General features: G+C 40.9%; 1 protein-coding gene across 1 annotated transcript; it reads left to right on the top strand.

Moving 5' to 3' along the window:
* Positions 1-1798: 1798 nt before the first annotated feature.
* On the top strand, positions 1799-27577 carry LOC139738984 (ras-related and estrogen-regulated growth inhibitor-like). Its single transcript, XM_071649600.1, has 4 exons — positions 1799-2900; positions 22390-22446; positions 23287-23360; positions 25962-27577. Exons 1-4 carry the CDS (start codon positions 2822-2824, stop codon positions 26379-26381), a joined length of 630 nt encoding a protein of 209 aa, XP_071505701.1. The 5' UTR covers positions 1799-2821; the 3' UTR covers positions 26382-27577.
* Positions 27578-27928: the final 351 nt, after the last annotated feature.

The raw sequence follows: 27928 nt of genomic DNA, 5'->3' as shown, positions 1-27928 counted from the left end.
AAAAAAGAAACAGTAGGCTACTAAATCCATCCTAAAATGAGCAAAAACACCACACAAACAAACAAACATACACATAGTATACATAGTATACGCCCTTGTCCACAAATATTCACACACACACACACACACACACACACACACACACACCTACACCTACACCTTATAAACCTAGACACGTCTGCCCCTGAACACACACACACCCACACACACATACACACACACACACACATTCATAATTTACGCGCATACAGACAAACCAGTAGTTGTAGAACTCTCCCCCTTTCTCTTTGTTTTTTCTGCCCTTTCAACACATTATTACAGTCGCCGTGATTCTAACTTTCTCTGACACGCTCAGACGTGAAAAATCAATCAAAGCGACTTCTTAGCGGCCATATTATCAGCGTGCCGGTTTTTTGATGAGAAAACGCGATGAATTTCCCTTGAAATGCCATCAGCGTTCATTCTAATGACGAAAATGAAAAGAGAAGTGACGTGAAAGATATAATAATGGAAAATGTAGTTAGCGTCAGTAGTCTGGACAAAACAGTCTAGCGATCATCATCTTTGCTGTAACATGGTAATGCTTTTTGTGTCTCTCTCATTAAGCTATTTACGGCTCCCGAACCCCGGCAAATCGATTCATAATGTGCCAGGCTGACGTGTGTTTTTTCCCCGGCTAAGATTCAATCTGGGGGAAAAATTAATAGAATCATAAAGAAAGGGGGGGGGAGCTTTCCTCCAGTACCAGTTTAGGAATAGGATGAGCTAATTCTGTCTTGTCGCTGCTGTGATCGCTATCAGAACGAAATCATGTCTTTCTTGTATTTTTTTTCTCCCTCCCAATTTAAAAAAAAAAAAATGGGGAAAAAATGAGCGCGCTAAATGTAAACACCATGTCTTATCAATAGTGTATCCATATCCAGTATCCTGATGTTATATAGACGAACGGAAATCTATTCTGGGACGAATGCCAAGGTTTATATTTTACGGTATGTCATAATATGGTTTCTCTGACCTATAAAAATGTGCTTGCCTACTATACTGTAAAGGCTTGTTTGCAGAGATGCAAGGTAAAGTCTGCACTCTCAATTACGTTTGTAACAAAACAATATTTTCAGTGTTGTATCGAAAATGAATATGAAAAATAAGTCTCCATCATGTTTTGTTTTGTTTTTTAAACTGGTGGCGGCTGTATTTTAGTCTTTAGGTCGAATTTTTATGTACCCTCTTTGCCTTTCATTACTGAAAATTGAGCAAAAACAATAAGATTGCATCGGGATTCGAACCCGAGATCTTCATAGCTAGCCCGGTGCTCTACCGATAGAAACATTTCGTGTATAGTTGAACTGAAGTGATTGCCTTTAGTTGCAGTTTAACGTGTCATTATCTTTTATTCCCAAGGTGTAAACTTTATATCCCCCCCCTCAGTCTCTCTCTCTCTCTCTCTTGCACTCTGATATGTACTTGGTAAAAACACATGAAATTATGTCACTGCTAATGTTTTCTCATTTTCGATCTGTAGCATGAACTTAAGCGTTTACTCTCCTTTCTACTTTTTCTTTTTCATTTCAGATAGCTCCTGGAATCTGGAAACGTAAACAGCCAAGCCTATATTAGCAATACTGGAAGTACCATTCAATGCGTCCAAATTCGAAGTAGGCTATATGGAATGAGCTCAACTCAATTCAGCGGAAAAGTGACAGATTTTCTTTGACATAATTTTTTTTTTTCGGTGAATTTCCCGCCCAGTTTTTCTTCCCAAACGTCACTTCGATGACATTCCGTACGAAGTGTGGGGTGCGACGTCCCGCTAGGCCCAACAAATGCACCCCAAATTATATTATCCGAGGGCCCCTCGAAAGATTTCCTGCGTTTTCCAGCGAAAATTGATTTCTTCTCGCGGCTCGACAGTCCGTCAGATTGAGCCATCAGGAGTTACATACCACCGTATTTCGACAAGATCGGAGCGTTTGGAAAACTGGGAGTAATTCTTGTTCGTCAAAATCGAATGATAAACGTCAAAAGGAAAAGAGCAGGAAGCTGGAAGATCGTCTGTTTGTTTCTTCTTGACGTTGTTGTTGTTTTACCCCACACTCCGGCATCGAACGCGCACACCCGCTGTCCGCGCGCTCGTCTAAACCAGAGGGATCTACAGAAGAGGAGCACAGTTTGTCCCGGGTAATTTTCAGCTTCGCACGTGTAAATGTTATGATTTCCGCCGCACTTGGCTCGCGCGTTTACCTGCACCTTTGCGGTCGGTTTGGACGAACTGTCGGACGAACTCACGTGGAAGAACCCCGGATTCGACCTTGGCGCTAGTCATCTATTCCGGCCCCTATGACTCACAAACTGGGACGCGAACATCAGACGAGCTCCTACCCTTACCCTCGCTCGCTCTCTTCATTCTCCTGCTTGTCGCTTCCATTGGAGCAAACGACTTCTTGCGCTCCACACGAAGATGGTACAATTATGGAATCACGTGTGACGATACATCTTTTACTCAACCTTCACCGTCCCGGCGTTCTTGGATAAAATCTCTAGCGTTTCACCCATGGTCATCTATTCTTTCATCGGATTGATATCTGTCTCGTTCCTATGACAGAGACCTGAGCTTGGTGATGTTTCCGTGACTGCATTGCAAGAGAAAGGATCCTATACGATGAAATTCGCGCTTCAATATTTAGTACACAGCTCAGCGAAATTATGATTGATACCGCAAAGTGAATACGTCGTCTGTTATCAGTCAGGATTTTTTTTTTTCTTTCTGTGATTTACCTCGTTTTTGTGTCTCGTCTTCTGAGGGACTTCGTTCTCAGCAAAGATGAGTCGAAACATTGCTCAAACGAAATGCACTGAGTGCAAGCTGGCGGTACTAGGTCGGTGTGGCGTGGGAAAGTCTGGTGAGTCACTGACGACTTCATACCTATATAACACTTTTACCTTCAATTTCATGAGATTTGCTTTGTTTCATAGCTGAATAATTTCATATGTAATTCGGGGTCAGTATGCAGTTTTATATCAATGATAATTCTTTCGAGAGACGCGTTGTATGCGGCACAAACAGAACAATCTGGCAATGATATCAGTTTGAGTGACCTATAATGCGTGTACATAGAGTACTCGAAAGGTTTGTGTCAAAATCACTTTGATATATGAAGTAAAAAGAAATATATTTTCACTTGCCTAGGCCTGTTTAAAATATCGTGAACACGCGCGGTACATAGGAGGGGGAGGGGGGAATCAAATTGCGCGTTTCTTGCGAGTCTACCTAATTACAGACACATGTACAGTGTAAGTCATGAAATCCTAATTTGAAGCGAAGACGTCTGAAGGCAAGGCTAATACATAAGGGAACAGGATTCTTGTTTATTTTGTAATTTATTGGTATTATTTTTTTTTTTATGTTATACTCAAATTCACTCCAGGTTAACTGATGACAGGGTATGGAATCATCCATTATAATGCAAATGAACGTACAGATATAAGACTTTAAGGACAAGTTTACCTTCATAATAGAAAGCAGCAATACATGTATGTAGAACGCATCAGGGGAAGTTTGAGGAAAATTGGACAATCCGTTCAGAAGTTATAAATGTTTAAAGTTTCTGCACAGTCACTGCTGGATGAGAAGACTACATGTACGTGTGTATGATGTGATATGCGTAGAACGATATACAGGTAAATATAAAGAGAATTTAACAAAATATCATTTTTTTAAAAGAAAGTACACTCTCCCTCGACTCGATAATGACGTATGTTAAGAATAATAATATTCCCCCTGCCTTCTGCAAGAGGCAAGTCAAGTGCTCTTTTATTATGCGAGAAAGGTGAAAATATATTGATTTTTTTATATTTTTTTTTGAAATTCATAACTTTTGAACATATTGGCCGATTTTCCTCAAACTTTCTCTGATGTGTTCTACTGATATTGTTGCATTCTCTCAATCCATATGTAATGTGACCCTGCACCACAAAACCAACAAAAAGTCGCCAGACATGGACTTTTAGTTAAGGGCATATTCTGAAAGAACAGACTCTAGGCTTTAAAATGATATACAGTGTATACAAACTCAATTCAAATGGACTCCCCTAACCTACCTAAATACGGGAAAGAAAGCACACTCTGGAAAAGTGTCAACTGAGAAAAGAGGCTCTGAAGTACACGGTCTATTCAAACGCTTAATCTTTACCAAGCAGTGCTAGCTGTACCATGAAAGGGACAAAACACCGGATGTAAACCGCCGGAGCAACAACAATGCAGGGATTATATCAGATTAAGCTGAAATTGAGCATGTTCTATTAACACATTCTGCCCATGATTACTGTTAAATTTCAAAGCAGTAGCATCATCCTTTCAAAAGTTATTAGACTTGAAAGTGAAGAGTGTGTAAAGGATTTCAAGAAATGGAAAGCGGCCTCCAAGACACACCTACATGTAATCAATCTACCATGTCTACTCTTCCCCATAAAAGGATTGTATAAAAAAAACTGCTAAAAACACACTTTCCCATTCATGTTAAGATCCAAGCTGAAGAATAATGTAGAAGAAGGATAGCTCTTTCAGAAAATATGAAAAACTCAAGATTGACTTGATTGAACCATTTCACCTTTTTGAGTTCTCACGTAAAATCAAGGGGTGCGACTTTTTGTTTGTTTTGTGATGCACGGTCACATATAATGGTGAACCTGTCCTTTAGTTCACATTTCAGTAAAAACGCCCCATCGCAATCATATCTAGGAAAACAAAAGAAAGGAAAATTGAACTGACTTCTAGGAGAAATGTGTAGAAAGTAAAGAAAGAAATACTTTGTTGCTTTTTTTTGAAGAACGAAAACAGAAAGAGAATGTCATACTCTCTACCAGTGATATCAAATGCACACTTTTTTTTTTTTGGTCTTTTGGTGATGGTGATAGTGGATGTCCCTCAAAACCTAAAGTTTTTACTATTCCATTTACAAGACAGTGTTCTTTTTTTCACAAATTCGATAACATTCCAATAAACAGTTACATCCGAGAAGGCATTGTGAAAAGACGCAGCCTCATCAAAAAGGGCACAAATCGTCCCGTATTATTTTTCTGCTTTATGTTTATTCGATATAATTATGATACTTAATGATTTTTTGTAACTAGTATTACCTTCTATATATTTCATATACATACACGCACACACACTCTGATAGAGAGTATGACATCCATCAATATACATATACATAATAACATATGCATGCATATATCCATCAATAGCGTAGATTGCATGGTTGACACTGGGTATAGTATTGCTTGAATGCAGAAACAGCTCGGAAGGAGAATAATGACAAAGATGGAATAAAATTAATCAAGGTCTTGGAAGAGGGGAACGGATAAACCACTGGGAAAATACATTTCTGGGCTTACTATATTGCTTGCCAGTATTTCCAGTATCATGCGATGTATGTTATTTTAAGCATCATCACAATGAAGCCAACGCTTATTACCCAAACTGGTCAACTCATCGTACATCACATTCCTTCACATCTTTGGTCTGTTCAAGGAAGTCTATCTCCTATAATTCAGAAGGCCTCAAAAAGCCGACAGAAAACATCAGTGGTAACGAGTCATCTGAATTTATATATAGGCCTACATCAAAGTTCGACGTTTTTGTGTTATGTTCATTTTGTTATACCGGTAAATTTTGTGCGCAACTTGAAGGTAACAAACAATTCTAAAAATAGAAAGGAATGTAATTATCTATCAATGGACAAGGAAAGAGAGTACGTTGCAGATTTTTTTTTTTTTTTTTTTTATGTAGTAGCTTCTTTCCTTTCCTATTGTTTCGTTTGAGTATCTTCGTGAAGATGTTTACATCTTCTCCTCGGATACACGGTGCCTTGTATTGATCAAACTCGAGGTGCGAAATCTCGAAGGTCCGTGACAAAAATTAATGCCAGAGGGCCGCCCGACGTCTGGCGCGATGTTTTCCCGACAAACATAATCACTCGCGCACAGTTCCTATAAAACTTTCTCGTAGAACTACTAGGGGCAAGAATTTCAAACATTTCTCGCCCCTTGTTAGTTTCAAACACTGTGCAAAAACAGACGCTCGGGGCAAGAACACATTGCAAATCGAGCTTGCTGCCTCCACTTTTGCTACTTCCGAACGCCCCCCCTTTTTTTTTTATAATCAGCCCCTGCCCCTCCAAAAAGTAAGAATGTTAGAAGTGGAGCGCCCTCTCGAGGTTAAAGGTTGTGGGTCGGACGCCAAGTCCGTTCATGGAGACTTTTCAGATGGAGAATGTTTTGCTTGACATACTTTGCGTAAACAGCACAAACAGGTCAACGAAGGGCAGTGTAAAATCTGACAAGTATTCCGCAAAGATATCCGTAAAAATTGAATGCTTCACATGTCACGTGACCGGCCGTTCCTTCAAGAGTATCATTGGCTTTATTTTGATGATGTGGGATAATTATTATGATTAGCTTCGTGATCTTGCTCAAAATGACTTCGTCGGTGAGGTTGATAGTAATCCGTCAACCAGAGTGTGACAGTCGTGCGCGGAAGATTTCTTTGACACCTTGATATAATAGATGAAAGCATTGATTTGCATTTATTAGCTCACCTGAGCCGAAGACTCAAGTGAGCTATTGCGATCGTTCTTCGTCCGGCGTCCGTCGTGCGTCGTGCGTAAACTTTTTACATTTTCATCTTCTTCTTGAAAACCGCAAGACCGATTTTCACCAAACTTGGCAGGTAGCAACCCTTAGGGGGTTAGGATCTCAGCTTGTCAAAATGGGCACCATGCCCCACCCAGGAGGCCCCCATGCCCCCCCCCCAGAATTAAGGAATCTTTAAAAATCTTCTTCTCTAGAATCAGAAGTGATGGAGCTAAGTTAATACTATGAGTTAGTACATTAATGACTGTAGTTTCAAGTTTGTTCATGGCAGAATCAGGGGTGCCCCCCTTGGGACCCAGGGGAGGGGTCCAAATGGGGCCTAAATTGTGCATTTTCATCTTCTTCTTGAGAACCCCATGACCGATTGTCACCAAACTTGGCAGGTAGTATGCCTAGGGGGTTAGGAACTCAATTTGTTAAAATGGGCACCATGCCCCACCCAGGGGGCCCCCATAGGGCCCCAAACCCTCCAAATTGAAGAATATTAAAAAATCCTCTTCTCTAGAACCAGAAGTGATAGAGCTAAGATAATACTATGAGTTATTACTTTGATGACTGTAGTCTCAAGTTTGTTCATGGCGGAATAAGGGGTGCCCCCTTGGGACCCAGCGAGTGTAGTGGGGATCAGGGGTCCTAGTGGGGCCTAAATTGTACATTTTTAAGGGGCCCAAACCTCCCCAAATTAAGGAATCTTCTCTAGAATCAGAATTGATAGCTAGCTAAGATAATACTATGAGTTAGTACATTAATTACCATAGTTTCAGGTTTGTTCATAGCAGATCCAGGGGTGCCCTTCTTGGGGTTAGGGGGGAGGGGTGGGGAGGTCCAAATGGGGGCCATTTTCATCTTCTTCTTGAAAACCTTATGATGGATTTTCACAAAACTTGGCAGGAAGCATCCCTAGGGGGTTAGGATCTCAATTTGTTAAAATGGGCACCGTACCCCACCCCGGGGGCCCCAGGGGGCCCTCAATTCCCCCAAATTTAGGAATCTTAAAAAATGTATGCCCTTATTGTATGTATATGCCTACATTTTCATCTTCTACTTGAGAATGCCTGGTCAAATTATGGTAGAGCTGTGAATAATTTAGATTAGTGACTGTGTGAAAGGTGAACTTGCGATACTCAGGTGAGCGCTAGACCCGCGGGTCTCTTGTACATATTATACTGTATATCATAAACAACTACTCAAACATACTTGCGATCAGGCGAAAAGTAATGATAATTATAATATAAACCATAAAGAACAAATACTTAACTCAAAACAGATCATAGCAACGTATACAATCTCCACAAGAACACAAACACTTTCAACTGCTGCTGATAAAAAAAAAAAAAAAAAAATGTTTCTTATGTTTGTGAGGCCAGGTCGACGCACTCTTTCGGACAGGTAAAGTAGAAGGTACTGTTGTGTATATACAATTATACCATGACTGTTTCCAGATTCTAATACACAAGCCTGCAAGCGACCAATAAATGCATCAATAAGGAGAAAGTGGACGGTGTAACAAAAACGAAGAACAAAAAAGAAACAACACAACACAACACAACAAGAACACAGAAACAAAACAAAAACATTCATCATGGTGGAAGGGACGTATCGGCGACGAGTAACATTCTAATGAGGTGAGAGCACAAAGTTAACAAAGGAAACTCATGCGCAGTCAGCTCGCTGACTTACAAGCAAGTGTGAGTATGGATAGCATTCCGACAAGTTTTCGGGCTGAACATAATGATCAGGGAGCGACGTCTGTGTGTGTGTGTGTGTGTGTGTGTGTGTGTGTGTGGGTGGGTGGGTGGGTGGAGGGGGGTGGGGGTGCCATGCAGTCTTTTCCCTGGTTGTTTGTTATAACATGCACGGTCCTTGAAGCCTTTTCAAAAGACTAGGGCGTGGGCGAAAGAAAAGGTCCTCCGGGTCTTTGAGATGGGCAAGAGAATTTAGTGAAGATGATGAGCTATACACTCATTGAGAATGTGTCTGGTTGTCCATTTTGCCATTTCCCGGGCCGTCTTTCCGCCACAACCTGGTCAGATGATTAGGTTAAAGGGGTACTCTACTTACTTAGTATGGTGTAGTAATCTCTAGGCCTATATTTCCCGTGCACCAATACCGAACAATAAAAGAGACACGTACCAAAACCGCCTATTTATTATTGTAATTATCTTCTTTTTGTGAATACAAACAAACAAGCAAACAAACAAACGTGCTTTTTGTGACGTGACCTATGTACGATTTTGGAGTCCTTATTATTTGACTGAGACCTTTAATTCCACTCACCACAGGAACACAAAAGTTTGAGTTAATAGAATAATATTCTCTCCGGGCTTTAAAAATGCAGCATAAATCCTCCTCATAACCCCCCCCCCCCCCCCTCGCACACACACTGCCGCCAACATCATCCAGCCGCAGCTACCTTCACCCCGTGGGATGGGTGCTCAACTCATGCACTTGTATCACTTCATATTCCTGAATTCAGCAAGAGTGTGAAGCACCGATAAGCATTCAGAGGAACAAACCTCAGGAGACGCCCTCTCCTGACTATATTACAGCACAATCTGAGCGGACATCGAAGAGAAACTCCATACCCGTGAAAAGTCAGACTATGTTAAAAAGAAAGAGTAAAAATCTATGAGCACAGCAGGTAGAATTTGACCAAAACAGGACAAAAATTAGCTTGGGTATGAAAATAATGATATTTGTGAAGTTTTGCTCTTTCTTGCCAAATAGTTCTTGTGGAGGTGATAATGAATATGCAAATAAATAAGCCGATGGTGGCTTGCCCTTACAAATCTGCCTTGCTCGTTTACATTAAAAAACAAATCAGTTTTCTGCTGTAAAAAAAAAAAAAGTATATCGTGTTATTTATGACCGCATAACTCCAAAATTATGATCAGACAAACATAAAAAGATTTGAGAAAGGGCACAATTGCGTCTTCACAAAAAGACTGAAAATTTCAAGACTTTGTGTACGAATTATATGGCAAGCTATATAGGCCTATACGAAGTATTATGAAATACAAATGATGACACTGTTTCCCAGGCCTTAAAGGGATGATTCCGTGGAGATGAGAATTGAGGTTTTAACTTTTGGGGAGATACCAAGAAACCACTTACGGAATAATTCAGAGCATGCCATTCTAAGAGGAATTCAAAGTTTATTTATATGACAATCGTTTTTGAAATGCTGAGACATCCAAAAACAAAGTAAAACAAAGCGATCCTGATAATAATGTGGGTCCCACCTTTTATTACAATAGATTTGTTTTAGATATCTCAGCCATTTCAAAACCAATTTTCATCAAATACGTGCTGAATCCCTCTTGGAATGACATGCTCTTTCATATTTCGGAACAGGTTTCTCATTTTCTCACCAAAAAAAAAAGAAAAAGAAAAAGAAATGCTAGAAACCTGAAGTTAAGTTAGTTCTCAACCAAAACTATAGCATCCAATTAAGGTGCCAGTAACCGAGGGTACTTATCGCAAGAGGGAATTTTATACTTACTATGCCGTAGAATCTTCATGAGTATACAAATTTTACAAGGTCCGCTTTCTTCAACGTGTTCAAAAAGCAGACGATAGCTCCGACTCTTGAGTGTTCTTCCGGGACAAGGTCACAGGAAATTACCCAAGGAAACCCCGATTGCCGAATGAGTCACGAACATTAGAACACGACTCATAAAAAAGGAGTGAACTATCAGATCTCTACACTACATCTCCAACGTGATCTCTGTGAGCCTGTCGCTTGGCCTCAATAATCATGATAATAATAATGATAATAATTGTGTTAGTCATGCTCTGCTCTTTAAAGGAAACCAAAACCCAAAGAGAAATGTGGATTCAGTGAAAGCAACAACATTAGTAGAACACATCAGTGAAAGTTTGAGGAAAATCGGACAATCGATGCAAAAGTTATGAATATAATTGTAAAGTTTTGGTGTTGGAACCGCTGGATTGGGATGAAAAAGGCTCAAAATGTTACTAAAATATTGCATTTCATAATCGCAAGGCTAGTGAATGAAGACGTCACAAACATCATTCATTTACAACTGTAAGAATGTCGATTTCAGCATTATCTTTACAGCGTATTTTGCGATTACAGCGTACCTAAAACTAAGCCAATGGCATTTCTATCGCTCTCTCTTTTTCTCTCCCACTTTCTCTCCTAAAAGTACGATATACCACAACTTACTAATACTCTAATAATGAAGGTAAATCCCTAGTGCAATATGAAATGCTGCCAGAGAAAGATGAATAAAAACCGGGCACAGACAATAATCCTCGCTAAAAGAATTTTCAGTGATAATAATACACGGTTTGCACTGTCAATTGATATTTTGAGTGATGTTTGGTAGAGAAACCCCATGGCATATAGTGTTATACGCACTGTCCAAATTCCCTGGAACAGAAATATCAAAAGCAATCACCAGTGATAACGATGTATGGTCAAGAAGCGATGAACGCTGTGAAGGGCCATTCAAAGGTGTCGAAAAGATGTTTTTCCCCTTGGTTCAAGTTACGTAATGGTCATAGGTTCCTGAACACTTTTATCATTAATAATATATAGGCCTATAGGGTATAACCGAGGGCCACTTGGAAGCTAATCCCCCAGACACTTGCCAGGTGTAAGTCATAATGAGACGCTCTGTACCAAACAAGATGTGAGTATAATTACACAGATCATACACAGAAAATTCTGTCACTGTTCAGCGTCACTTGGGGAGGGGAGGGGTAGGGGGAATGGGAGGGGAGTAAAGAGCTATGACTGAAAAACAAAAAACAAAAAACAAAAACAAAATAGGAACTACGAAAATGGCATAATTGTTGCGTGTTATCAGAGTATAAACTAATGTAATCACATAATAGTCTGCGACTAATCTTCGTAGTTGTTTGTCGTATAACGTAGAAATCATAGCTGACAGACAGACACCACACATACACGTTTTGGAGGAACATCCTCCCCCCCCCCCCACCACCCCAATCAGCTGTCTTATCTGTCATGATGCTCCTTACCAGCTGACATGAAACCCAACATGACGTTGACGCTTTGAGGCAAGTGTCGCTCTCTCCAAGGCAGTGTATATTTGGTGACCCGTGCTGGGGTTAGGTTGAACGTCTCCTCGGGGGAAAGATTTATTTCCAAGGAATTTTCCATCTGGTGGAAGAAAAGGAACGTTGACATGTTCGTTAATTCACAAAGTACAGAGTACTTTTTCACATATATCTCGTTATTGATTTTACATCAATGAGCACACAATTTGAAGAAATGCGAGAAATGTACATGCTTCCGGGTAGAAAAAAACAGCAAAGTGTAGCTATTGATTATCCAAGAAACTTACAAGCTCCACCATCTGGGCCCATTACATAAAACTACGGTAACTCTATAAGTCGATGATTTCTTAGCTTTCATCGGTAGTGGGATACCTTGTTGCTGTGGTAGTTACCAGTGATTGCAGCGTTACCATTTCTTGTCAAGTTACAATGATTTAATGCAGTGGTGGGGCCGTTATAGTTAATAATAGTATAACTTTGTCTATTAAAGGAATATTGCATGGAATTGAGTTTGTGATATGTATCGAGCGTTTGTGTTTGTGTGTGTGTGCGTGTGTGCGTGTGTGTTTGAGAAAGAGAGAGAGAGAGAGAGAAAGAAAGCGTGAGAGAATGAGAGAGAAGGAGAGAGAGGGGAAGAGCACAGCACCACGCGGAATGCGAAATTGCAAGGAATGAATGATGTGGACCAAAATAGGAACATGCCAAACAGGATAAAATGGGATAAAATGGGACAAAATTACTAGAATGATGGAAGGTTTGACATTTTGAGTGTCTATCATTCGGTCTTCGTATACTGACCATTGTATCAAGGCACAACGATGTACTGTCACTCTTATGGGGGGGGGGGAGATGGAGCGGGGTAGGGGAGATTCTCAGGGTGGGGGGGGGAGGGAAAGATAGAGAGAGAGGGAGAGAGATCGACAAACTCTTGGAATACTAATTGGTTGAGACGTACGAGAATCATCTGAAATTTCAGTACCCCTCGAATGTTTATCGACGGGTCGACCTAGGTGCCCCCCTTTCGATCAGCGGGGAGACCTTTTCGCCTGTCAAATTATCCCACCACCCCCGACAAATGAATGCTCCCGAACGTACGCATGATATATAAACGTCCATGTCAGTAATGACTTCAACAACGCCGATAATCTTGAGCTTTTCCAGTTTATTCCCCTTCCCTCGCAACGTTCGTTCCCCAAATCTACTTCCCAACAACTCCAGTGTAGCTATTGTGTATACAGCTGATTGTGCATGCACTTATAGAGTTAATAGAGAGACTAGAATGATCATCATGAAGTGTTCTTGAAGTTGATCAGTTGATAACTCGATGGTTTCCCATGCTTTCTGTACGTAACCTCTTCATGCTCTCATCATCAATGATATCACAAAACCGTTACTACTCTATTAATTTTGTGATGCTGCTGCTCGTTGTATTGTACATGTACTTTCAAATCAACGCCAACAGTTATTTCGTGTTTGAATGACGGTAAAAATGACAATCTGAATAAATTTGCAAGGGAACTTGAGTTTCAGTGGTAATATAAGATATGGAGACATGGTTGATCATCATCATGATGACAATAATAATGATGATGCTAGTTTAAGCGTTACTCAGTGACTAAAAAGTTACTGATTTTGATACAGTGAATTACATAGATCACGTGTTCAAAAACATACATAAACTCCTCTTCTTTTTTTTCTTTTGTTTGTTTGGGTTTTTTTCTCGCATTTTGCTGTTAAACCTTACACGGGATTTTCAGATTTCTTCGTCCGTTCAGACAAGCTTCATGACTGTGACGCGACGCTTGTAGTTAGAATTTCTTGCGCAAATCAAAATGCAAATGGACACCGGTCTTGTTCATCCCCGTGTAGTGACCATAAGTTGCGTGTTGAAGCCCTTGCTTATTTGGATTGACCCCAGAGTCTAATGTCGACCGTATATCCAGCCCGGACTGAGTTTCTGGCCTAAGACGTAAACATAAGTGTCAAGTTCTTCATGGGAGGACGCACAGTACTGTCATGGACAGAGGAGTTAACCCTCCCCACCCCGGCCTCTTTTAGAATACCCTTTGCTTATGCGTTCCACAGTCCTCCCTCTGTGTATAATGATAGGGTTAGATAAGCATAGAACCGCGCACGTTAATGAGACTTTCTAAAGAATGATCAGGCGCGGAGCATAGTCGCCAAATTAATCACCGACTTAGACATATGACGCGGTTGCAGTAATGTCTCGTCTGTTCTTTCGACGAGATAAGAAAAAAAAAGAGAAACTATTCATAAATACGAAAGTGGGAACTACGTATTTGGAGCAAAAAGATCGCCTGCGCATGTTTTGTACGTCAGCAAGAGTATCACAGGCAGAAGCGAATTCGACATACGGAGTTTGCTGCTCCCCTCTCCTATCTATCAGTCCCCGTCACACTTGTCATGTGAGGAGGTTATTTTGGGGGAGAGCTAATTACTGTCGCCTCGCACTTTTCCGCACCTTCTGCAGCGCCAATCGCAGGTGAGGGGGTGAGGTGTGTGTGAGTAAAGGGGGTGGGGTAGTTGTCGATGGGCATAGGCCTACATAAATGGAAGTGCTCAGGCCGACTGTGTTGAGCAGTGTTAGGGAATTTTCGAACAGATGTAAATACACCCGTTGTGATAACGAGATGTACAGTGATGAGGAATCACCAGAAACACCAACAAACAAAATACTGTCTTCAGGAGATTGTAAATTGTTGCAAACTTCACTTGTCCTTACGATCCAGAACATCGAAACATTATGCAGTTGAGTGCGTCTTGATATCCCCCTCCCCCGCCCATGAAAATGACGAATAAGCCTACAATTTAGTGTGATAGTCACAAGACAATACCCTTTATGAGACTTAATTTGACCAAATTGGAAACGAGGACTGAAAAAAAGAAGGTTTTGGTGATTATTCATGTAGGGTATCTTTCAGGCTAGGCACCTGTCACTACTGCAGCACTCTGAACTGTGGTTCGCGGATTTGGTTGGGTCTTTCGTAATCACTGCCGATCGATGGGTTACCCTACTTTGGTAACAGTGGTGACGTCACAATGTGAACCATTTCACAGTCATCTCGTGAGCATTTCGTCTCCTTTACGTCACTCATGGACGCCCAATGCTCGTCCTTATCCTGGTTTATTGAACCAGATGAAGATTGAAATCAGCACTTGCCTCTAAGGATTCCCCTGCAGTCACAGGATTTAATGGTTTGTATTAACGGTGTACATGCAAGAAATAAATATCTATACGTGGTATCCCATTAGGAAGCACGGCAATCTGCTTACAAAGGAGACTTCTATGATTATTGCATATTTAAGAGAAAGCAACATTTCACTGCCATGGGTGTTTTATTGGCAGATTGTTTCCAAAATTCAACACGTTATGCTTGAAATGTAATCTGTGTTTCAATTCATCAATCGTCATTATTGGATAGACTGAAATTATCCTCCAAAACAGTGAAAGTTTTATTGAAATTGACAGAAATAGCAAGCTAGAATTATCAAACAGTCACCCTCATACTCGCAAGTGAGATAATAATGACAATAATATTATCCCTAAATAAATCTCCCAAAGTCATGTATCAATGGAATTGTCATAGTTGGTCAATGGTGGAGGGAAAAGATGCTTTTTCGCCTTGATAAATTGACATGTAAAAACATATGGAAGAACTTTGAGGTCGTGCCCTCAAATAATATGCTCATCTGATTATGGCCATTACTAGTTCGCCCAAACTTGTGATTGAGATCTCACTTATTCACCTTTCGTTTGATCGTAATTGAACCGTCACTTCCGTATAAAACCGTACTCGACTCTTTATCTTCATGTGTGCTGTGAGGGCTGATTTCCACAGAGAACCCCATAGCATCGCACACACGGTCCAAACTCCCTGACATCGAAAGGTATACGGAAAATAAGGAAACCAGAGCAATCTAGCGGTCAGAGATTTCCCCTTTAAAAGACATCAAGTTCGGGAATCTGACTTGCCTAGTGAGGGCTGCATTATTGATAGAGAAGGGCGAGTCTTGAGGCCTGTCAGTAGAGATGGCATATCTTTTTCATCATTCTCGTTAGAAGATTATATTCCAGGCCGAGACTTTAACGACTCCTTATCGCTCATCTCGCTGACCCGTGGGTCACGTGATTGACCGGAGGTTCGCAGGAATATTTAAAAAGAGTCGCGGGTGATATAATAAACTGAACAAAACAACACTAAACAGAGCAAAACAAGGCAAAAGTCCCTCTGATCCAGGGAAACACAACCCGGGTAAAGATGGACGATTACTCGTATTAGTCGCAGACTTCTGTCTACGATTTCTTCTTCTTCTCCTCCTCCTCTTCCTGCTCCTCTTCGTCCACCTCCTCCTTCGTCCACCTCTTCTTCCTCCTTCCCCTCCTCCTCCTCCTCCTCCTTCTCATCATCATCATCACTTTAAAGGGATCGTAGGGATCGTATATTTTTGGTTTAGACCTAATTTCAGGTTTCTAACATTTTTGGGTGAGATAATGAGAAACCTCTTATGAAATATGAAAGAGCATGTAATTCCATTAGGAATTCACCTTTATTTTTTGATGAAAATTGGTTTTGAAATGGCTGAGATATCCAAAACAGAGCGATTCTAATAAAGTGTGGGACCCACATTTTATTACGATCGCTTTGTTTTACTTTGTTTTTGGATTTTTCAGTCATTCCAAACCCGATTTTGGTCAAACAAACTTTGAATTCCTCTTAAAATGGTATGCTCTGTACTATTTCATTAAGTGTTTTCTTGGTATCTCGCAAAAAAATTAAAATCCCAATTCTCATCTCCACCAATACTATATCATCACTTTAACCCTTTCTGTGTCAGGGACTTTGCACAGTGTGTAAAATACATCGGGGTTTTCTGTGCTAATTGATACTCAAAGCATTCAAAGGGTTAAATGTAATCTTTTCACTGGTTCCTTCTTGTATGTCTTCTCTTTCTATTAATATTGTTATAATTATTTAACATTACTATGTCCTTAAAGGAGACCTCCGGGTGATTTTCAGATTTTTACATTTGAACAACTATGAATTAGTTACACTAAGGACAGAGTCTCAGAATTTGTGATAATTGGGATGAAGAATAAGTATATTTTCAAAATTTAGAACAAATTGCAATGAACAAGGATGATGACATGGCAGAGTCACCATAGGAATGCATGAGTTGGGGCTCAAGGAAGCAGAACAAAAGAAGAAGGCATGCATAGATTATACACAGGGGAATTCGCAAGCAAGCGGTATTGTAATGGAATTACACTGCTACATTTCTGAAATATGTGAACCTCCTATGTCATCATCCTTGTTCAGTGTAATCAGTTTAAGGTTGTTCAGTGTATTGTTTCTCTGCTTAAGAACCATAATAAATTCCACAAATCTATACATGGAGTTGTCGATTTATGTACTACATGATGTAAAATTATGAAAATCGTCTGGAATGTCCCTTTAAGTTTGCCATATTTTTGGTCACCCTCACTCTCACTCATATAAAAAAAGAAATATTGAGTTTGACTGGGGAAGGAAAATAACCATTGCAGTTATATGAATAGTTTGGGATGACGAGAATGATTTACTGGACAGCGTCATGATGTGTGTGATGGGGAGTGAATTAGATGTCATTTTCTCGTAGCTCTGTAAATGTAATTTGGAAACAGCATGATGACCATCGGAGTTAATCAAGAGAAAAATTAATCGCTAAGAGTTTGACGAGGAGGCACATAGTTATATCCACGTCACGATGCAGATGATAATAACAATATTTGTTGATGATGACACGATCAAAATGAAGAGGTAATTGAAATTCTGATATGTTTATTTTTTATGATAAACCATCCTCTTCGTTTTGCCTGAATGTCTTAACCACTTCAAACAGACATACATTGACAGATGGTCTGTTGATTAAACCGCACGAATTACATCAACTGGTATGTTGCTTGTACCATTATGATCTAGGCAGAATGACGTTATTCCTTACAAATACCATAGCTTCATGCAAAGACTCCCTCTTAAAGTAGAACGCTAACTCGGCTACTACATAACATAATATCAAAACACATTTTTTGTTCTTATTGGGTTATTATATTCATCTTATGCTTAGTCATAACTGCTAGGTACGAATCATAATTTAGGGCTTGATAGATTAAAAGAAAGACAATGGCAGAAGTTTAATGCGTCACCAAACAGAGATTTGTAAGCCAGGGAGGTGCACCTCCCTGGGTGGAACCCATGCAGCAAACACGTATCGTTCTGTGCCTAGATTCTTAATCCAGATCAGGATTACATTTTATTCCTGCGGCCAACGTTGAAGGTCGAACTCACTATTATAGAATCAAAGCGGATCATACTCAGTTAATCTCAGAATTAACTGTACATTATTGTATGATCGTGTAGTAGATTCATTTCAGGCACTTCCGGGGGTAATTAGGATTTATCATTACTATACACCAGACGAGTCCATGCATAAGCTACAATTTCCCATGTCAAACTGAATTTGGCCAAAAATTGGACTTGGGTCGTTCTTATATTCAGGTCTTCAATTGTTCCCAAGGTAGATCCATGCTTCGACGAATGGCACTGCAAGATTCGCCTATCGGTCGTCAGTATAACAATGAATAATGCATGAGCTTCTTTGAACGGAGGTCTATGGTTGGTTGCAACTTTTGGTACCAAACGCTGATGGCGCTTTCGGCAGTTCAAAGCGTAAGTTAAGAAATTCGGACTGGTCTCCGAACCCCGCCCTCTCTCGGTTGGGCTTGCCTCTCACATGGGAGCGTAATGCACCTTTGCTATCATAGCTTCTATGATAATTTCTGATCCAAAGTTTACCTTTAAAGAAAGGCTAAATCAAACCATGTGTTATAACTCCGTGGTTCAACTCTGCCAAAGTGGCAACGGGTGTAATCGCCATAAATTTCGACTGGAATCGACTGTATGTCCCTCTTGTTTAGTCTACGTGAGAGCGTTTCACCGTTCAACTCCCCTCATTTTTGTCAGCCGATAAGTCGAACGTCCGAACCGCCCATTAATCAGCCGGTGAAGAATTAGACGGAGTGCCAAATCCTGATCATTCGTGTCGGACATTTCTGAGATAAACAGTGATAAAAAGGAGTAAATTCTCGCAATCTCTTGAATAGTTACATATCGCCTGAGTAGAGGCGAACGGCACTGGAGGAAGTCCATTTGCGGGAGAAATTTTTCGGCATTAGTCGATGCATCTTTCGACAGTCGTACGTGACGGCAGCATGAAATGGATACGGACGAAGTTAATGAGAGGGTTTTTTTTCTTTCTTTCTTTTTGTTTATCCGCCCCCTGTGCTCCTCTTCTTCATTTGCTTTTGTTTTCTTGTTTTTCATCTATTTGTTCGTCTTCTTCCAACCCGTATTTCAGCGTGGATCGCATATGGCAACGTGATGTACAGATAAGGTTTTCAAGGTCTATATGTGTAATATGTATCATGGCAAGATTTACTCTATAAAAATCTGCAGGCTGTGTTCGTGGTGTTAGATTAATCGTTAGGGGTTTACAGCCTGTGTACACCTCTAATGACAAGCCATGGTTACGTGAGTGTAAGAATCGGTGGAGAATCTTTATAGTCCTTGCTATAGATGGAAGACCCCACCTTGTATCTACCTTTTGCGCTAGACATTACTAGAAGATTATGATTATTTACTAGGAAAGTTCGATGGTTATTTATCTTCTATGTTTAGTGTGCCCCCCCCCCCCCGGTCGCCATTAACGTTATCAAGTCGAGTTTCTTGGGCAGTTTGGTTGTTGGTAGCCTTTTGTCAAGGCCCTCTCGCTGTATGGTGATGAGAGCCCAGCTAAGTGGCCTCGCGCTGGCGCGATCGGCTGGGCTCGCTTCGCTCGCCCATTACAGCGAGAGGGCCTTGGCAAAAGGCTAGGTTATTGGGTGTTCTCCTATATTATCAGAGGGGACTTATCCGCACTGATTGGCTGAATGCCTCTGCGCATCTCATTCTGCGTCAGAGGATCTGTGCATGCGATGTTGTTAGCTGTGACAAGAAACATTCTTGCACTTGAGTCGCAGTCATAATGTTCTCGAGATGTAACCTTTCTTCCGGGTTGCGGATTAATCAACTTGAAAATCAGAACTGTTCTCCCTCTACGAGAGTTAGTTTGATATGTGACGAAGGAGGCAAGCATATCAAAGAAAAGCCAAATAAAATGTGTCACTTCAGAAAGTGTAAAGTGGAATTTGACTGTGAACGGGTTTTGGGGGGAAAACATCCAACGGGCTTGAATGAAGGCTAATCCTAGATATGCACAGAATCAGACGTAGATGCAAATTTCCTTGGCAGCGCGAAGCATCCAAACTGGACGAATTTCCTCTCTATCAAATCAAATTTCTCGCCAGCTCAGCTGAAGTCTGAATTTACCCAGTCGCACTTTAAATTGACAGCGATTGGTTAAAATCGATGGATTGCCAAAGTATGACGTCATGTCGATAGGTCGGGGAGAGACGTTGTTTTGCTCGAGTAACCAAATTACTACTTAGCATTTTAGTTCGCTAGTTTGAGGGAATGATTTTTACTACGTCAGTGTAGTGTGACGACTGATAGGTGTCCATTCATGTGTATTCAAGTCTATAAAGGGATGATTGATCTAACTGATCTTTTCTTTCCAAGTTCAGTATTCAAGCTTCACAGAGCAAACGGTCATGTCTTTAAGGTATTTACCGTAACCGGCCGAATGTTTGGAGAGCTTGAATGCCAGAACTGATATATTTAACTAATATTTTCCTGTTTGAACAGTCTGAACGCTGTAATACAGTACCAAAGTCTCTGATAAGCATCATTTTATATCCAAACGAATCTCTAAAGAGTACCTGAAATTCAAATGCGTAAGAAAACTGTTTGCCGTGGACAGTAGTGGTGGGAGTAATCTATAAAAGCTATAGTATGATGCTGATTTTTTTTTTTTTTTTGGTTAATATAGATTTTTTGAAAATGACAAAGTAATTCACTTTTTGATAGATTGTTTCCTCGTACATATGATCATCACAGCTTGTCGGCAGAATGCAACAATGTCTGAAAATTTGTAAGTCACCACAATATCGATGCGCATACATGAAGGCCTATTGACTCACTGACCGGTGCTTTTCGTATTGGGAGCGAATAAATCGGGCTACCTATGAGTCCCCACGCTACAAGAAACGTTGAAAGCGCCTTTATTTTGAAATTAAATGAATCGTTTAGTCTCATCGATTCATGCAATTTCAAGATGTGGCTAAATTATGATGTGTAATTAAAATCAAAACATGAGCTGCAGACACTGTCTTATGCGTAATAGGTCTATAACTGTTTTTTTTTTTATTGGGGTGGGGGCGGGATTAATCGTAGTTACAGGCTCACACATTGAAATTGATGGATTGTTGGATTTTTACCGATTTTTTTTTGTGGAAGATCTTTAAACGTCTTTTTTTATTTCAAAGTGCAATATCTTGGCAGAGATTCATTTCAACTAAAACAGCAAGAAGGTAAAATAGATAAGTGCAGGGAGTGCTACACACTTCTGATAAATGAATATGGGTGTGAAGTGCATTCCTTCAGGTGCTTCCCAGACTCACGTGCTTTTGTGTGTTAAATTCATGTTCAGGGTAGATGTGGACGACGTTAAGCTCCAACGCTTGTTGTTTCAGGTGAGGCCAGGGATTTCCGATACAAAACACATATTTTTACGGGGTCACGCGTTCTTTTTTAACGATTTTTGAACACGGAAAAACAAAACAAACTAAAATAACAAGGAATAGACACACACACACACACACACACACACACACACACACACACACACACACAAAATGACGAAGGACACGACGGGTACAAGGATGTAGGGCCTACGTACTCCCCTCTCTACACCTGCACAGATGCTCCGTGTCTTCTCTCAGATCCTGCCCGGGGCTGCAAAAAAAGAAAATGTACTCGTAAACATAGACAGACACAAACGAACACATACACACAGACACATGCACAATATTATCATTATTTTATGCATGTGATTCAAGGTTAGATAAGGGGCTGGGGTGGGCTTGGCTAAGAGAGGGCTCGAATTAAATGTTTGGATGATGATGTAATGTAGACGAGGTATGCGAACGCGATTTTTTTTTCTCGGTGTTATCAGAATTATGCCATCAAAACTGCATAAACTGCATAAACTGCACATAAATAACTTATTTGTAAGGTGACCTTATCCTGTATACGTTAAAAGATGGAGCTACTGCACAGCTCCATTGTTGATGCATAGTATCAAACGAAATTCAACGTGCATCTAATAAGGCATGCTGATAGTTGGCCTATGAATTGGCATGGCATCGTTTACTTTTGGCAGCGCGGCGAACATATACAAGAAAGCACTCAAACTGTATGGACATCAAATCGACGCAAGGTGGCAAATAACTCGCCCCCACCAGATCACGCATGCGCGTAAGGAAGACATGAATCTCCGCATCCGAGGAACCTATGGTCGAAAGAGTTAGCAGAAAGATGACAAAGGATCAAGTTTATAGTCATGATAATTATCATGATGCAGTAATCCATGTGGTTTCTTTCCCTTCGTCCTTATACACTCGATAAATAAATAACACTTGTTTTTGACTTCTTATAATATTATGTTCTGTCGTCTTCTTTTTTTTCTTTACAGCTACCATAGTGCGATACCTGACAAAGCGCTTCATTTGGGAGTACGATCCCACGTTAGGTGAGTGTGGTATATAAAGTGTCTGCTTCGACACGTTTAACCCCCTGTACCTGAGATGAATTATTAAATTTATTACCCCTAGATTCAATACATGATACATCTACACGAAGCTCATAGATGAAAAGTCTTTGGGCATTGGTTGTGATTGGGAGGGGGAGGGGAAGGGGAGACCAGGCGGCGGAGGGGGAGAGTAGGGGGCGGGGGGGGGGGTGGTAGTTTTGAAAGAAAGAGAGAGAGAAAGCCCATTTCAAACCTCAATTTAATCAAAGGACAGTAAGCGACCTGTTGTTTATTATTTGGTTTGTTTATTTCTTTTATTCCCCATCTCTTTATCTCTCGTCATAACCTCGTGGTCAGAGATTAAAAAACGTTCGCTTTTCACTTGCTCTTCAGTAGCCATCTAGCACGAGGGGCCGTAAAACTTGAAATCACATCGCAACGTGTGCTTCTGTTGCTACCTGCCTAAAACTTGTCCAATATGTTAAGGTGTGGCATCAGTCATGTCAGCTCTGTCATCATTCATAATTCCATAAGTACTGCGATTATGATGATTGTTTGTCAGTGAATTTGTGCAGGGCTGAAAAATAAAGATATACCTCAAGAAAGTGAATTTTGTTACCGGAATACAATGTTGTCTTATTGATCTAAAAGAAAAGTAATTTTATGTGTTTTGTATTTGATTGACGAAAAAAAAAAAACCAACCAAACAAAAAAAAAGTTTAGGTGTGCTCGAATTAGTGTTCTTTCTGTCAGGACAGACACCATTTTTTATTTATTTATTTTTTATTTTTTTTGTCTTTACGTGACCAATTTCCGTTTCCCTCTTTCTGTCCCTCTCAGAATTCGTATACCGCCACCAGACGTCCGTTGACGATGAAGTGGTTTCCATGGAGATTTTAGACACAGCCGGTCAGGTAATCACCCGTGATCACTGACGTCCATGGTTTTTCCTATATTTTTGTGCTTTTGTATTTTTTTTTCATTCGCTCGTTCGGGTTGCCTTTTTACTCTGTGTGGCCATATTTAGAAATGGAGATGCGAATCGGCCCCAGCCGAGGCAGACTTTCACTTCTTTAAACCCCTTACTGCTACTATTGACCTTTAGTTGCGATAGTAAACATGGTAAAGTTGTCCCCGGCAATGGTGGGGTTAGCTCAAGAAGTGGTGCCTTTACGCTTGAACGAACGGATGATGCTCATTGACTTCACTGACGTTAGCCAGTGTCCCGTACACGGACGTAGCAGGGCGCACTTGCATTTTTATGATGGTTCGCCACGCAATGTTGCTTGACTCGTACCTTGTTTTCTCCATTTCTAAACAATAATGAAGTGATTTTAAAATGAAAAAGAAAATACACCTCTAAACTTTTCCACTATTTTCCTGGGGTATCGTCAAATCTGTTGTACGTCAATGTTGCCACGCACTGCACAAAATTTCACAAACGCATGATCACACTTTCTATAAATCTTTGAAGGGAGGGGGGTAGAAAGTGCCGTATATACATTAGTTCGTTTGCGTCCGATCATGTGTCTTGGTCACCTAAGTATGCCGTCAAACATCCACTACTTGTAAAATGATTAGACATGATTATTATGTGTGGATGTAAAGGAGCACGAGTTATCTTGAGTATTTTATATTCCACATTAATTGTAAAGGATTTTACATGCTTATCGCTTATGGGGCTATGAACAGTGAACCAGAAAGTTATGGAGAGTATGAATGGGTTCTTCATAACATTATCTGCGTCAATTCCTGAAACTCGGATGGAGAAAGAGGCGTAGGAAGGTCAATAACGCGGTCAGTGAAAGTTCAGTGACATGTGAATTACTTCCTCTAAGGCGAACCATATTCAACGGGTCTAGTCTAAAATATTTCATTCCATAGTGGAAGGAAAAATGTGGTTGAGCGTTATGAGATTCTCTATGTGTCTGTCTCCCACCAGGCCATACCGTGCGCTTGACCCAGTTTACTTTACTTCTTTAAAAATCATCTTTAATATTCTGGATACATCCCTACTACTATGGGGTACCGCCGATGTGGGTACACCTCCCCGTGTTCCAAAGATATCCAAAGATTTCCACAGATTTCCACAGATTTCCAAAATTTCTACAGCTTTCTTAACTCTTCTTTTGCATTGGACTGTCCTTGTTCATTTATGTGGGGGCACTCGGCATAATGGATAAGACTCTTGGCTTTAATTACGAGTTCGAATTCTGTCAAGTGCCTACGACCAAGGACAAGATGTTTTTACCCACCATATCTTTCTTGACCGTGGTGTATAAATTGGTACATTGCACCTGCAACGCTAAGACTTTCCCCTACTCCTCTTGTTATGCCTCCGCCCGAAGGATGCCGAAGGCATTATTTTTATTGCTCCTTCATTCGCCTCACCTACCTCCAAACCTACTCCTCTGCTGCTCCGACCGATTACCCCACCCAACTCGGCCTATTACCCCACCCAACTCGGCCTACTACCCCACCCAACTCGGCCTATAGTCTCTCTTATCTGCCGGCTCCTTCCCGGATGATCATCCACCTTACCTCCTCGTTCCTTTCCAAGCCCTCGTTTTTACTACGTCTTTTAGGCCTGCCACGTCTCTTAGCTTCTGCAGGATGCTCCCTGAACAAACAGACATACAAACGAACGAACAAACTGAAATCCTTCCCTTACAGGAAAATAGTAGTATACCTGATTCGGCCCGGGGGACTATTTTTCGCCCGTGATTCATGTAACCTTCTTTTTTGTGCAATTGTTGTTGTTAAGTGGATAGGGTTGTATGTTCGAATCCCACCTGTCGTGTTCGTCATGATCTTGACCGCCAAGATACATTAATAGATACAGGCTTGACGAATATGAAGATAAGATAATGACAGGGTCCCCTGAAAAAAAACAAAAACAAAAAACATTGCACATAATATTGTAGAGGCAAACTTGAGGCCTCACTGCTACAGCAAAACAGTCACAATCATGGTGCTTGATTCCGACTGGGCTGTCGTTAGAATGAAAGCAACAAAGCAAATTTTTTAAATTAGAATGAGAGAAAACAGTTTACTCTACAGGTAATTCCTAATACCATATCTTTTTTGTACCGAGTTTCTACTGTATTATCACCTCTTTCACTGTCTCTCTTAACTCTTCCTGTGTCAAAGAGTCAATTGTGTGCACATTTCGCAAACATACCTTTGAACAGGAAATAAACGTGGCACACTGATGGTTAATCTGTCTATCAATCTATCAGTCTATCACTCATGCACACGCAACGTGTCCGTCTGTTGTGACTGTAATTTTGGTTTTGCATTGCCCTAATGTTATTGTGTTTTCTAGTCTTTTTATATGAATAGCACCAGTGCGCTCAGAAACACCAGTATAAATGCAATTATTATTATCATTATCATTATCTTGTTATTATTATTATTATTATCATTATTATTATTATTATCATTATTATTATTATTATCATCATTATCATCATTATTATCATCATCTTTGTTATTATCATTTTATCTCTTGACAGGAAATTGACACTATACAGCGAGAGGGTCACGTAAGGTGGGGAGACGGCTTCCTGGTCATCTACAGTATCACTGACCGGAAGAGCTTCGAGGAGGTGGCTCAGATCAAGTCCTTCCTGGACGAGATCAAGAAGGCGCGCAACGTGTCCGTGGTCATCGTGGCCAACAAGTGCGACCTCGACCACCTACGCGAAGTGAGCACCGAGGAAGGTGAGAAGATGGCCCAGGAGCTGGCCTGCGCCTTCTACGAGTCGTCGGCGTGTCGCGGCGACGAAAGCATCCCCGAGGCCTTCCACGAGCTCTACCGCGAGGTGCGGCGGCGGCGGGCCATGGAGGGCAACAAGTCCCGGCGGCGGAGCTCGATCCAGCAGATGAAACAGGTGCTGAATAAGACACTGACAAAGATTAACAACAGACAATGATGTGGCAGACGCCGAGGAACGACAACGATGTCGATGATGATGATGATGATGACGCTGTCAGTACTTCATTGTATGTCATAGTTATTTTCTTGGAAATGTCAATTGTGACCTTATTTGTCCCTCACAGACTTTGTCAGCCACAAAGCTTTCAAGAGAAAGCAAACGTGAACTTTCAAGTACATGTAAGTATAATATCATGAACATCTTAGAGATCGTTCAATCTAGCCATCATCTAAAAGAGAAAACGTTCGCATGGTGCTCGCACAGAGTTGCGCAAAAGCAGAGCCCACGCAGTTCCAGAAGATGGGACACAGGAACGAATACAGTCTTGTTGCTATGGACACGGTGGAGCTCCTTAGTGACTGTTGCACTGGGATTTGCAGCAAGTGGTCCCTCAAAAAAAGTGTGAATGGGACACATCATCTCGGAATGGGGATATCCGATACGCTTCAAACGAACGAGTGACGACCTCACATCACGAGTGTGTATTTGTGTGTATTTTCCTCTTGCTTGGATAAATCCGTAACGAGCGGTCTTCTGAATGGTCGCAAGTGGGTTTTATGGACCAAGTATTCGCGACGATGAAGAACGCGTTTAACACTTCCAATTCTTTAGACGATGCACTTTCAAATTTCCAGACCACTATGACGTCAACATGGAGAAGGAGCTCAGCAGCCATTCTATCACGCTTTTTTAATGCAGTCTACATTGATGTTGGGGATGAGGAGTATACTCTTGAACGCGCATCACTTCCCAACAAAGGCTCAGCCGTCACCCTGCCACCTGACGTCCATTGAAACTGCTTGTCAATAATCCGGTTTGCTAATGTACTCAAATCTATAGATTTTGTCTGTCTATCTTTGAGTCTCTCTGTGCATTTCTAAGGGACTAGCAACAAGCTCGTTCATCCACCTGCACTTAATTATACTGTCGGAATCAAATTTACTTACCGTGGTAGTTGCTATGTCGTGAGAGGAAAGGCAAGATTACGTTAGTAAACCTGTCTATTAGTTCAGCCGTCGCCGTCAGATGTCTTCGTGTAACAATAGTCTATTGAACCTGTCGATAATTGTGATTTAAATGAGCTAATTTACATGTTCAGAACGGAAACGAATAACGCAGTTCCATGTTATAGTGAATATCGAATACATAGTATGTGTGTGACCTTTGGTATACAAACGTCGCTGAGAGGTAGCGGTAGACTTTGCACGACGAGAACACTTCAGTGTAACCTCATAAATTATTCATCACTGCCATAGAGAGAGTATTCTGTCTAAGAGAGTGGGAGTAAACGCACTCCTTGACATGATAACCTCATTACCATCATGATGATATAAGGGCCACCAAGTCACCATTCTGCCTAAAGGAATCTGGGAACTATTGAACCAGAACTACGCTAAATATAGCCGGAAGTAGAAGTAGCTTCAGGCTGTTCACTTACAGTGACACTACTAACGTTTACATTAAACCAACATAGTTATGTGGTCATTACGTACAGTATTCCCGAGAGAAGTGAAGCGCCCTCTGTCTCCCGGTAACATCGCTGA

This window comes from Diadema antillarum, unplaced genomic scaffold (assembly GCF_040938485.1).
Source record: "Diadema antillarum isolate AM-2024a unplaced genomic scaffold, OU_Dant_1.0 seq00000778_RagTag, whole genome shotgun sequence".
NCBI classification, from domain to species: Eukaryota; Metazoa; Echinodermata; class Echinoidea; order Diadematoida; family Diadematidae; genus Diadema; species Diadema antillarum.
The sequence above is the reverse complement of the archived record's forward strand: the minus strand, read 5'-3'. Positions and strand labels throughout refer to the sequence as shown.